The 13,645-nt window shown below is 39.5% G+C and overlaps 1 protein-coding gene across 1 annotated transcript in view; it reads right to left on the reverse strand.

Annotated features, from left to right (window-relative positions):
- Positions 1-13,645, reverse strand: part of TANGO6 (transport and golgi organization 6 homolog) — a 151,738-nt gene that overhangs the window by 109,890 nt on the left and 28,203 nt on the right. Inside the window, exons 8-10 of the mRNA XM_080645013.1 lie at positions 5,156-5,268; positions 2,488-2,664; positions 971-1,097 (exon numbers count right to left, since the gene is read on the reverse strand). Coding sequence (XP_080501139.1) covers positions 971-1,097; positions 2,488-2,664; positions 5,156-5,268 — 417 coding nt within the window. The remainder of the gene's footprint in view (positions 1-970; positions 1,098-2,487; positions 2,665-5,155; positions 5,269-13,645) is intronic.

Genomic DNA, 13,645 nt, shown 5'->3' on the forward strand with positions numbered 1-13,645 from the left:
CAATCCTCACCAGAAGGCCTCCCATCTCCCCTTTACCTGCAGCCAGCAAAAAATTATCCTATCCAAAATGTCAATAATACCAAGGTGGGAAAACCAGAGGGAAAAAAACAAAAACAAAAATACCCTTTTTTTAAATAAAAATTTTTAAAGTGTCAAATTAAGAGGACATATATTCTTGTAATGTTTTTTACAATGAGTGGGCTGGGCGGAGGGGGTAGATGTGAACATGGGAGAGGAGAAAGCATCAAAAAAGTACCCCCAACTTCAAATTCTAGAATTGTTAGCCCTAATTCACTCCCTTGCATTCTCCCACACCCACACCATCCTGAAACTCCACAAACCATTCTCTTGGAGTAGTCACTTTCTTTAGGAAAAATAATGGAGAAGGCAGAGCTGGAAGACAGGGAATCAGAGGCTTATGGTCTCAAATAGTGCAAATAAGGGGTAACGGTATGGGTTACGGGTTACTGTTGGAGATTAGGACAACAGGAAGGACAACCACTAGCACCAAGCAAACCCAGAGAAGGTTTCCAAGCGGCTACAAAATGAAATGAGAGAGGCAGCACTGCTAAACCTCCTTTCCAAATACCTGACAAAACAATAGTCAGAAAGGAAAGGGATTACTCTACAGCTGTAAAACCTGCTATTAACTTCAAAAGAGTTCTTACTATGAACACAGAGCAAAGATTAACCCTTTCATAGATCAACAGTTCTGCTTTAGTCATCTCTAAAATTTCAGGGCAGATTACCTTGTAAAGTCGTTCAGTTACATGTGTACTGCTGAGGGTAGGTTTCTTCTTTTTACCAAACCTCCTAAAAAATAAATTACCCTTATAACCTCTGATTATTTATTCTGATAGGCTCTAATTTTAGAACATAAGATCATGACTGCCTTGAAAATTCAATGGGGCTCCTGATACTACCCTGGAATAAAGCTGACCATGAACTGTACATGTACTGTAGCTCTTACCTTCAAGCAGAAGATGAAGAAGTCACCAGCCAACCCACATTCCTGGCAGTGGGACAGCAAGTCCCCGAGATGCTCCAGCTGGCACTGCTCTGAGGATACCTTCTGGTACAGGGCTTCATCTTCATCACTGCAATGTGGATCACGTTTATCTTGGGAAGATTGATCACCCAGAGATATATTTTTTTAAAACCCCATTAATAATATTGTAAAGTAACATGTTATTTTTCCATACAACAAATCATTAAAAAGACCTCAAATTTTGGTTTATTTTCCCTTTACTCCAGGGGGGAAAAATCCATGTTGGCATATAAAAAAATTTTCTTGTGTATAAATTCAAGGAGATTATAGCCCCTTAAAAGTCCACGTACAGACCCCAGGTTAAGGATCTGGTAGGGATGGAAATTCATTCAAGCACTGCCTATTCACTATCATTCCTACAATAAAGAAATATAAATAAAGCTGCAGTGAACACAGACTTGTTCTTTAGTTTCAATAAGAACTGTTGATTTTGACACATGTGCACTAAGAAGTACACTAAAGACTTAAGATAGCAATAAGTTTTAATTACTGATAAGTTAAATACTATAAAATTCTCTATATAGTCACTAAATTTGTCCCTGTTTCAACTGTACCAAAGCATTTTTTAAATAAACATGCCCCAAAATTTTAAACTCTTTCAGTTCAAGGGCATAACCACAGAACCTATTAATGCTCAACAAAACAACTCTCAGTAAAATATTAGCTTGAGTTTGTACTGATCATTGTTTGCAATCAATATGTTTATTTTCCTCAAATTCATCATATTGAAAGTGTTCTAAAACTTAAAAGTCAATCATGGATAAAAAAATTAAAGTTAAACACTTTAACAAACGGCCTCATTTTGAATGTGATATGAAATCTAAGTACAGTAGCTGCCACCAGGTAAATACTTTGTGAAATCTGATAAGAATAATTTACAGTCTGAGGTAATAACATCTATACATATCACCCAGAAAATGGAAATAATTTAAACTACACTTGTGAGATGCTGGAGAAATAAATTATCCATTCCAGTAACATTTATTAAGCACCTTCTAATCAATCCCTGGGAGAAACAAACCGCCATTATAAAATTTCTATAAAAAATAGCTATCAAGCAATTTCCCATAGGAAAACGTCTGACTCAGAACATGCATATACCATTTTGAGAGTGAGAAAGCACATTGGTTTATGGTGTTGAGGGTGAACATGTGTCTGCCCTTTATTCTGATTCACGGGCAAAGACTTTGTGAAGTAAGGGACTTGTCGTGATGCAGAGCTGTGAGGCTCCAGTCGATTGCACCTACTATTAGCTAGCAGGGAGGAAAAGCCTGGAGGGTTACTTAAGGCTCCCATTCCATTTAGACATTATAATAAACAGGAGCATGTCAGCTGCTTTTTTGTTTCCTTTCTATCAGCGCCCCTTAGTGGACAAATCACAGATTGGCCTCGGGTACAATTAAATCTGAAGAGAGACAGCAAAGTGTGGTTGGACTCACCAAATGGCCTCTTTGATGGTAATCATAATGCCACCTTGAGTGGCAGCTCTAAACTGACATAGAGAATGGAGAGAAGGCACAGATCTGTCCAATCCTGCAAATCCTTTCAGGCTGGCAACTGCTTTGTTTCTCTCCAGTTTCCCCAGAATCCATAATAAGATCTCTTGGCAAAGTGACCTGGCAGAAAAAAGTAATAAATGAGCTTGTCATCTTACTCCATGCATCTAACAAGAGAGAAAGAAAGACTGTCATGTCCCACTGCATTCTAAATGCTGGCATAGTCACCTAGTTCTACTGAAGTGCAAGAGTGAAAAGTATGCTTCTTACAAATATCCTGAAATTCAATGAGTGACTGACTGATCTTTGGCTCTAGAAATAAATGTGATATAACATATGAGCCCCATGTGAATGTTGTTGTTTTTTGTAATACAAAGTGTACCCACTGCGTTTGGATTAGGCGCTGTGAAAGAAAGTTTACACTGATGAAACCATCACTACCAATAGGACCCATAGCTGGTGACCAAGAAACAGCATACCACCAAATTCTTGCTGATTCCTCATCCCCTTTTCAACTAGGAGAGGAATGGAATAAACATTTGCCTCTTCCTTTTTAGTGTCTGATGTGGACATGACAGTGCTATGAGGACTTGGGTTCCAAAACTAAAACAAGAGTTATTATACGGATGGTCCATTAAAGCCAAATTCACATATATAATCTCCATCTCACACTGCACTTTCTATTATCACTTCCCATATGGCTTTGGGCTACAATGATGCGCTAACCAAAAGTTAGAGTCAAAGGCAATATGTAAGCTTTGACTAATATGCAAGACAGTACAGATGACCCTTGTACAACATGTGGGGGTTAGGGATACCGAACCCCACACACAGTAAAAATATACGTATAAACTTCTGACTCCCCGAAAACTTAAGTTGTCCCTCCATATCCTTAGGGGATCGGTTCCAGGATTCCCTGCAAATACCAAAATCTGAAGATGCTCAAGTCCCCTATATAAAATGGCATAGATTGCCCTAGCTAGTTTGGATCAGTGGATAGACCATCAGCCTGTGGACCACAGGGTCCTGGGTTCGATTCTAGTCAAGGGCACATACCTCAATTGCATGCTCCTCCCCAGCCCGGGCCTTGGTCGGGGCGTGTGCAGGAGGCAACCAATTGAAGTGTTTCTCTCACATGGATATTTCTCTCTGTCTTTCCCTCTCTCTTCCACTCTTTCTAAAAATCAATGGAAAAATATCCTCGGGTGAGGATCAAAAATAAAAAATAAATAAATAAATAAATAAATAAAATGGCATAGATTAATGTACAGTCAGTCCTCCACCTCCACAGATCCCAAGCACAGACTAAAAACAGTACAGGTATTTATTGAAAAAATCATCTATAAGTGGACCTGCATAGTTCAAACCTATGTTGTGCAAGGGTCAACTATACTTTCCTTCACCCCTTGGTGATGATGGTAGATTTGCTAAACAGTTTGACGCACAGTCTTTATAATAGCTCAGTAAAGAAGGTACCATTATTGTACATCAGATTACATATGGGGTATTTCCAAACACCAAAAATCAGAATTCTGTATGACTTTAGAAAGGATATAAACTCTTATAAGAAGGAGAAAGAAACCACGTAAGTAGCTGCGAAAATAGAGCTGATACCAAAGGAGTCCTACTTAAATCCCAATACAAAAGGTTATTTTCTGGACAACTGAGAAACCCCTTCATTCTAAACTACCCTGTGCAGCACTAACACCAAATCCAAGTCTAAATTACAGAGTGCCATATTCAGATCCAGATTTCCCGAGCTTGATTCCTAGCTCCCCACGAGGTAGTTATGAACCATCCTCTATTTCCTCCTTCCTAGACATGTAATTCCAGTATTTTTCACTGATTAAACAGGGGCACGTTCATACATGTAAACATTCATCTCTGATGTCTAGGACTGAGGCTGAGGCAAGTCATTCTAAAAACTACACCCAATCCCCTGCAATTTGCAAGGATCTCTCTCTCTCTCTCTTTTTTTAAATTTTATTTATTTATTTTTAAAATATATTTTATTGATTTCTTACAGAGGGGAAAGGGAGAGGATAGTTAGAAACATCGATGAGAGAGAAACATCGATCAGCTGCCTCTTGCACACCTCCCACTGGGGATGTGCCTGCAACCCAGGTACATGCCCCTGACTGGAACCGAACCCAGGACCCTTCAGTCGCAGGCCGACGCTCTATCCACTGAGCCAAACCAGTCAGGGCTCTCTCTTTTCTATATGAGCAGCAGAAGATCCTCAAATGGTTTCCTGGCTGAAAAGAAAAAATCCTATATAATAAAAGGGTAATATGCAAATCAACTGAATGGCGGAACAAATGGTCACTATGATGCGCACTGACCACCAGGGAGCAGATGCTCAACGCAGGAGCTCTCCCGCCTCCGTGGCAGCGCTAAGGATGTCCGACTGACATCCCTCAAGGGCTCCCGGACTGCTAAAGGGCACAGGCCAGGCTGAAGCACCCCCCACCTCGTCTCGAGTGCACGAATGTCGTGCACCGAACCTCTAGTTAATTATAAGGAGACATGTTAAATTCAAAATAAGAACGAGAGCAACATGCAAGAGAAGACTTCACTATTTATAAACAAGTAAGTTTCTCTGGTTGTTTACCTTATGTGAGACACGCTCTGCTTGGTAAAGCAGTAGAGAGAAAAGAGCACTCCCAGGACGGGAAGCAGGGAATCCACCAAAACTGTTAAGGGCTCATTCCCCACCACGTACACCTAGGGAAAAGGAAATGGAGAGAGTAACTGCAAAGCCAGAGGTATGGGAATCAAACAGCATACACTTATTAGCAGGGCTCAGAGTCTTACCGTAAGCAACACACTAGTGCTAAGACAAACAATTTTAACTCTAAGGCCAATGAAACCATTTGCGATTGACAGACAGGCTGAAACACATGGAGGGAGGCTGGACTGCAGCTCTTTTGTGTGTGCAGCCTGAAAAACTGCTGGGCAAAATGGGTAAATTGACCCATTTTCTGACCCCTTACTTTCCTACTTTTGACTACCTCTGAGTCTCCTAATCTGCCTATTATTCATCTGTACAATAATTCTCTTACTGCTGAAGGCCCTGCTCTTAGAAACTAACAAGCAATCAATGCCACACAGAAAAAGTTAAACCTAGTTTGAAAAAAACCCACACAAAAACATAGCTTGCTCTAGATTTGTCACTCTTAAAATGTTACTGGCAAAATGGTATGTCCTATTCTCTCCAAATCAATAAATGTTCAAAGAAGTTATGCTGTGTATCTAGATCTGCAATGGCCTTATAGGGTGAAGTGTGTGAGGATGCTGATTTTTATTAACAATAATTATGATATATATTTTTTTAATATCCACTGGGATCAAAGTACTGTCCTAGGTAGTGAATATAAAAGTGAATAAGAGTCATCTCTCAGACTGCTTGTGATCTAACAAGAATAAAACAAGTAAACCAATTATAATAACAATAACTCAAGGTGGGTAACTTAAAGTATCTTAAGAAGTGCAAAATGCTATTCAAAACTCCAGTCAAACATACTGGGATTTCAAAATGTCATTATTTTACAATAAATTAATTAAAGCCCGATAGTGTGGACAGTGATAACGGTGGATAAAAGGAAAGGGGGAAAAAAGAAACTAACAATGATTATACTTTTAATATGAGTTCCAGGAACTATGTTGGGGTTTTTATCTTGTAGGTACTGTTAGATTCTTTATAGAGTTAGCTCATGAAAATGAAAACAATCTCACAATGAGGGCGAGGAAAGGGAAGCTTAAAGAGGCCCTTATTTACAGAAAGTATTGAGGTAAGAATCAATGCTGCTTATGGGAAACTAAAGGTCATGGAGACACAAACTGGAAAAATCTCTGTGCTTTTCCAGAGAATCCCGTCCCTTTAAATCAACCTTAATTTTTCACCCTCCTTAAGCCTCCCAACTCCTCTATGGAGCTCTATAACCAAGGAGCCAGCTTCCTGTGCATGATCTAATCTCCATAAGCCCAGCTAAATGAAGTGCATTGTATGGCAGTGTTCAGAAGTAATATGCAGGCCTAATTATATATCACCAATTACAGGAGGTACAAAACAGATTGCCCAGATAACGTAAGAGCCCATTGTTCGGCTTTGGATTCTATGTTCCCAGAGGTAATCCCTATGGAGCCATCCTTCCTTACCAGCATCTTTTGTACATTACAAAACAAAAAACACACAGATGGGGTTAAATCTTTATTATTTACTGGCCTGATTGGGCCCAAACACCTAAAACTTTAGGTGAACCCAAATCAAGCACATTTCCCAGGGGTATAAATTGTTGCTGATAAATTTCCAATTTTTAAATCCTCTCCTTATACTTCTCTGTATTTTATTAACAAGAAAGAAGTACTACTTTTATATTTAGGAAAAACTGTACAGCTATTTATATATATGCTATTTATTGTTATCTAAAGCTTCAGCAAATGCTTATTGAGCATCAATTGTGTGCCAGGCATACAGAAGTGAACAAATTGTCTGCTTCTACATTCTAGTTGGGGGGACAGTGAATAAACAACAAATATAATATCAGACAGTGACAAGTGTGATGAAGAAAAACAAAACAGGTTAAAGGGATAGAGAGTGATGAGAGGAAGGGCATGTGGAAAGAGAGGGAAATTAAGAATAACTCCTAGCAATTCATCAACTAATAATTCATTAAATTCACAGATAGAAATAGAGAAATGGATTTTTTTTTTCCAAGTGGAAAGATTTAGCAATAAAGTCTCCTTTGGCTCAATCTGATCAATAATTTTCTCTATATCTCAAAGAACTTCAATGGCCTCTGCTTGACACATACAGGATTGTCACCTTCCTTCCAATGTTAATAGTAAATTCTTCCTTGTATTGTGCCCAAATCTACCTTTCTTTAAATTTCCTTAATGAAAGTATATATATTTTCCAAAAGTTTTGGACTAGCCATCTAAAAAGATAATCATCAAAATCCAGTTTCTGTTATCCACCTAATAGATTGCTCTGCATCCTAATGACTAGATTGTATTTTGTAGTTGAAAGACAGGCAGTGGTACTTATTAAATTGACCCAGATCAAGTTCTACTTCTTCCATAGGCCAGCTATGTATTTGACTGTTCAATTGTTCATCCACTCATTTATTAATGCAAATATTCATTAAGCATCTAACAACTATTAGTGACTTTTCTCCTCTGAATTCCAATAGCATTTTAAAGCTTGTAACCTATAATCAATCTTTGAATATATAGTTATCTCTCATCTCTTCATCCAGCCTTGAAGGCAAAAGTCAAATTTCCTACTTCAGCACCTATCAGAGGAGATGATTATGTTGTGTTACCTCAATTTTTGGTACATAAGCAGTTTTTTAAAATATGTTTTTATTGATTTTTAGAGAGAGGGGAAGGGATAGGGATAGAGAGAGAGAAACATCAGTGATGAGAGAGAAACATCAATTGGCTGCCTCCTGCACGCCACCTGGGGATTGAGCCTGTAACCCAGTCAGGGGTGATGAAAAAGTTCTGAAACCAGAGTGGTGATGGTTGTACAACATTGTGAATGGACTTAATGCCACTGAATTAAAGTGTCTAAAATGGTAAATTTTATGTTGTGTGTATTTTACCACAGTTTTAAAAATAACAAAGCATTGTACTCCATGACCTCCCATACTCACTCCCCTTGTTCATAATGATATTTTCATTGCTTCAGTTGCTAACCCATACCAACTTTACCCCAACTGCCCTCCCCGCTCCCCCCCATAATCAGTAGATCCAAGCTTGTCAGGCTATTAATAACTCTATTCCTGCAATCTGCAAAAGAGAACTGGAGTTCCTGAGTGGCACCATGGACAGCAGCTTCTGTACCACTTCCTCTTCCTCCTACTGAGCATCTTATATAGCCCCTTTCTACCAAGTCTTCTGGTGAATCTCCAGGGCCATACCCTAGCCAGTCCTTTCCAATGACAGCCCCTTCCTTCCAATCTCTTGCCTCATACTAAACTCACATGCAGGCTAACAGTTTGGTCTGCACCTAACTTGCAACATTAACTTCTACTTATACTTCCAAAGTAGACTCTGGTTGCTTCCCCCTTAAGTGGACTCCCCAGATTATTGACTTGGACCTGGAGTTTAGTGACCCATAAAGGAGCTCAGGAGGCTGACTGACTGAACTATGATCTCTGATGCCAACACTGACAATGACAAATGCTCTAGAAAACAAAAAACACAGTCCTTCCAGTGAAGTCATACTACATATAAAGGAAACTGCTGGGCCAGTCTCCTCCACACCAGGCTGGTGACAGCACCAACTGAAGAAGCAGTCAAGGCACAATAGGCAAGCTGCTTCCTCCCCTCTGAGGGAGGGAGGACTCTATTGCACCATCTCTGTGCCCTAACATCCAGGCATTACGGAATTTCCTTGGACTGTGCTTATGTGTTGTCTCTTTCTAGTTGGGGTTCCTCTCTCCTCACCTGGAGGCAAACTGGGATGAGAATTCAAGTTCTGAAACATAATTCAACACTTCATATATTATTTCTACCTGTGGTAAAAATGTTCCATATCATTTGAAAGTTTCCTTTTTTTCAGCAGTGTAACTATTTGGTATGTTTCACATAGGATTATTTGTAAATACTTCCACTGTCCAGTTGTAAGACGTAACACAAATTGAGTTTCAGTTTCCTTATGTGGAAAATAAAGGGGTTGGATCAATCAAATTTTAAGGCCTCTTTCAGGTCTCATCGAGCATTCTCTGACTTGATTGCAAGTTTGCTCATTTTCTTCTATACCTTTCTGGTACCTCAGCCATTAAGAGGTAAGACTAGTTGGAAAAAAAAAAAGAACCATCTTTCCCCACCCAACATTTTTTGAAACACTGAATCTTCAACTTGACCAAAATTTCTATCCTTTCCAGACACACTTTCTGTTCTTTCAGTTCAGAACTTAGTACTTTAAAAATGAAATCCTGTTTAGTTGAAAGGTTTTCTGTATCTGTACAGCCAGGGATCATCAAACAAAATACCTTGGAAAAGCTGAAGCAGAGAAGGGAAAGACAGACGCTCAAGGTACCTTTTCAACCCTTTGGTGTAAAAAAGCCTGTCTGTGAGTAAGTGAAATGGTGCTTTGCAGTTGAACTTCCATATCTAGCTTGGGCTTTTTGAGTATAAATGTGTAGGACAGGGCTGTCGGGCAAAATAAGAGAACAGTATGGCTCTATAAAAACCATATTGGCTCAGAACAGATTAGAAGAGGAGACAGATGGGTACCAGTGATCCCACTGGCAGTCTGGGGATTTCCTCATTCCTTTCTGGGGATTTCCACATTCCTTCCTGAATGAATCTTGGCTTTCCATCACAGAGCCAGCCATAAGAGAAGGCGCCCAGGGTTAAGCCTTGCAACCCTTCATTCAAGCTTAGAGGACTGCTGCTCTAACAAGTAGCAGAGGTGTGTTTCTGGGTACTTAATTATATATAGACTAGAGGCCCAGTGCACAAAATTTGTGCACCAGGGGGGTCCCCCTCAGCCTAGCCTGCACCCTCTCCAATCCGGGACCACTGGCTCCTAACTGCTCACCTGCCTGCCTGCCTTAACTGCCCCCCCACCAACCTGATCACCCCTAACTGCCTCTGCCTGCTGGCCTGATTGCCCCTAACTGCTCCCCCTGCCAGCCTGGTTGTCCCCAACTGTCCCCCCTGCTGGCCTGGTTGCCCCACGCAGCCTGCTGTTCAGTTGTTTGGTCATCCCTCACTAACACCCTGCCAGCCTTGTCACCCCACGCAGCCTGCTGTTCAGTCATTTGGTCATCCCTCACTAACCCCCCTGCCAGCCTGGTCACCCCACGCAGCCTGCTGTTCAGTCGTCTGTCTGGTTGTTTTGGTCGTGACGGCCCCTGGCTTTTTATATATTAGGATTGCACATTACTGTAACTCTTTGCTTGCCTAGGAGCTCCTTGAAGGCAGTGGCTGGCTCTTAACCATTTCTGCATTTGTAAACTTCGCAGAGTGTCAGGCACTTAGTAGGTAATTGGTAAATTTTTTTGGTGACCAATGAACTGAATCAAAGAATGAATGAAGAAAGACTTGACTGGTGTTTACTTTCTCAAAAGCTCTACTTTTGTGGGGAAGTTACAACGCCCTCTGTATTTTCATTTAAAAAAAACAAACTTATAGCTAGAAGCTACTCAATCAATGTGAATTAACTGAACAGAACTTCAGCCATGAAAGGGAGAGCAGATTGGACAAAAGAAGGCTTGACTTTACATATTGGCTGGTTCAGTACCTACTATCTTCAATGTCTGGAGGACTGAATTTCTCTGGCAGGACTGACTAGAAATTTAAATAAAAAGGAAAGGAAAAACTCACAAGAGTCAAAATGGTCAAAAGTATTAAGAATAAACATGTGTTTCCTTTTTTTAAAAGTAAATGTATTGGGGTGACATTGGTTAATAATATCATATGGGTTTTAAGTGTATATTTCTATGATACATGATCTGCATATTGGATTGTGTGCCCATCACCCAAAGTCAAATCATCTTCTGTCACAATATCTTTGGCTCTCTTTGCCCTTTATAAATGTTTCTGTTTCAAAGCAAAACAAAACAGAAAGCAGTCCCCAGAAGATCCATCTCGCATTTCATAGACTCCTATTACATGCTGAGTAACTGAAAAAGCACTGGGAAGTCACGAGCCAGGAAACTGGGTGTGCCACCTATGTAATTGCCCAAAATCACATATCAAGTAAATGAACATGGATAAGACATTTAAAGCTCCCTAGATCTCATTTCCTCATTTATAATGTAGGCACTAAGCTTTTAGCATAAGGACCAAGGAAGATAATTCATGTTGGAACATTTTGTAAAATATACAACCTTATGCAAATGTTAAATTTATTTCTAAATATTTTATTCTCACTGATGTTACTGTAAATGGAACTGTCTTCTTAGTTTATGGCCTTATCTTTCACAGGGATGTACAAGTGTGGAAATAAAAACATGATGAGTCTATTCAGAATCAAGCTGACTTAATCCTAACATTGAAATACAGTACAGGCTGAAACTTGATTTTACCCCTGTTAAGAATTAAACTAGCTAAATGCTGCCTTCTAAAATATCACAGTGATCCTTTTGATAGTAATGTTCCAGAACTTCTAATGTACTTACTGAGTTTAAATAAGATTTGTGAGAGGCAGAAGAACAGGACAAGTTACTTAATATAGCATTTTGTACTATTCATGTTTTCAGAGCATATTGCATAAAATTATCCTTTAAAATAAGAATTTCCCTGAACCAAAAAGGAACTGACAGTTTTTTGAGCACCTATTATGTATTAAAGCATACAGTGAACCTGCCAAAATTTACCTTATTCAACCCCACAACTCATGTTAAATACATCACCTAAAGTCACATTGATAGTCAACCCTGAAGCCAGATTCTAACCTAGGTCTCTCTGACTCAAAGGGGTAGGCACTTGTCACTACACTATCCCAGAATCTGAACTGCAGCATTTTAAAAACTAACACTTACATATCCCAAAGCTTTGAAGGACGCTTCTTTCAGTCCTTTGCATGTTATTCAAGGCCACAGTTCAATTAAAGATGGAAACATCCAGAAAGAATGACTGCCTTTAGGGAACAGCCACAGATGGGAGGAAGAGTAACTTAAAGCCTTTTGCATTTCTTAAACTTACACCATGTGCAAATATTATCTTTTCTAAATACAGAAATAGTGAGAGAAAGACAGAGGGAAGAAAAGATGATGGAAATGAGAATGAGGAAAATAAAATAATTAGTTACCTTCTAGCCTTTCCTACCCTAAAATTTCTTCCACCTTTAGGGAGTCTTGACAAGTACTATAAGGAATACTAAAAGGAAACATCCCCTACATAACCCCACTCCTCCTTCAACCCAAGTCCAATATCAGATTCTGGCCAGTTCTCTTAAAACCAAGAAAATATTCAAATCAGAAAGAAGTGGAATTATCTTATCCTGCCTTACCCGGAACCAATCTCTGTGCAATCTAAGCCTCTCTTCACCCCTGTAGGCAAAGAAAGACCATTTATCCCTCTCACACCAGGGAGGCCAAAAGAATTTCAGCATTTTAGGGCTTGGGCCCCAGACATTCAGAGTTGGAGGAAACAGAATAGGAAGCCAACGAACTAAAAGTTATTTGAGCTGCATATCCCCTTTTTGGCTTAGATAATTTTACCAGAGGTAAGATACACACATAGAAATGATGAGAATTATTATGCAGATGAAGTAGAAGTAACTATGCCAACTTTCAATTCAATTCCACTAGCACCTATATATACACCTCTATTGGTGAGAACGTCCCACTTGGCCCACCGGAGCCATACGGCTCCACTCGCTGTGTGTATGAAGGATGCAAGCGCAGAAAGGCCTTCCCTTGTAGCTGTTCCCACCATAAAATTTTCATTCAGAGAGCTGAACTGAACATTTTAAATGTGTGAATCGTGTGGTATGTGAATTATATCTCAATAAATCTGTTAAAAAGAAAAGGAGAGAGAGAGAGACAACCAGAGCTGGAAATGTTCCCAATGCCTCTCTAAAATTAGATACCCTCTTGTTACCCAGTGAGTTGCTGAATCAATTCAACCATCCCAGATGTTTTCCTTATTTCCTGCCGTTGAGCTGTACTCTATAATTTAGTATTAGCAGAAAGTTAATAAAGACACATCCTTTGTAGCTAAATTTTACACAATGTTTACCATTTCCTTCCAACATACACATTTCCTCTGTTTTCCCACTGCAGCTGAGTTGCCAAAACCTTGTAGAGAGAATAATTACCCTTCTACACCCCTTCTGCTTTCACGATAGTCCCAATCCTTGTGCATAATCAAGTGTCTACAGCAAACTGTTTTGCTTGCCTCTCCAGGAGGTTATAATTCACCAAACTAGAAGTGGATTTCCCTCTATCTGGGGGGCAATAGGATTTGGGAGTGGTGTGGGGTTTCATTTTGGGTAATAAAATATCCTAAAATAAGATAGTGAGGACAGCTGCACAAATCTGTGATATACTAAAAAAACCATTGATGTGCCTACATTAAATGAGTGAACTATACAATATGTGAATTATATCTTACACAGCTGTTTTTAAAATAGATTTTA

The sequence above is a fragment of the Plecotus auritus genome (assembly GCF_963455305.1).
Source record: "Plecotus auritus genome assembly, chromosome: 10".
NCBI classification, from domain to species: domain Eukaryota; kingdom Metazoa; phylum Chordata; class Mammalia; order Chiroptera; family Vespertilionidae; genus Plecotus; species Plecotus auritus.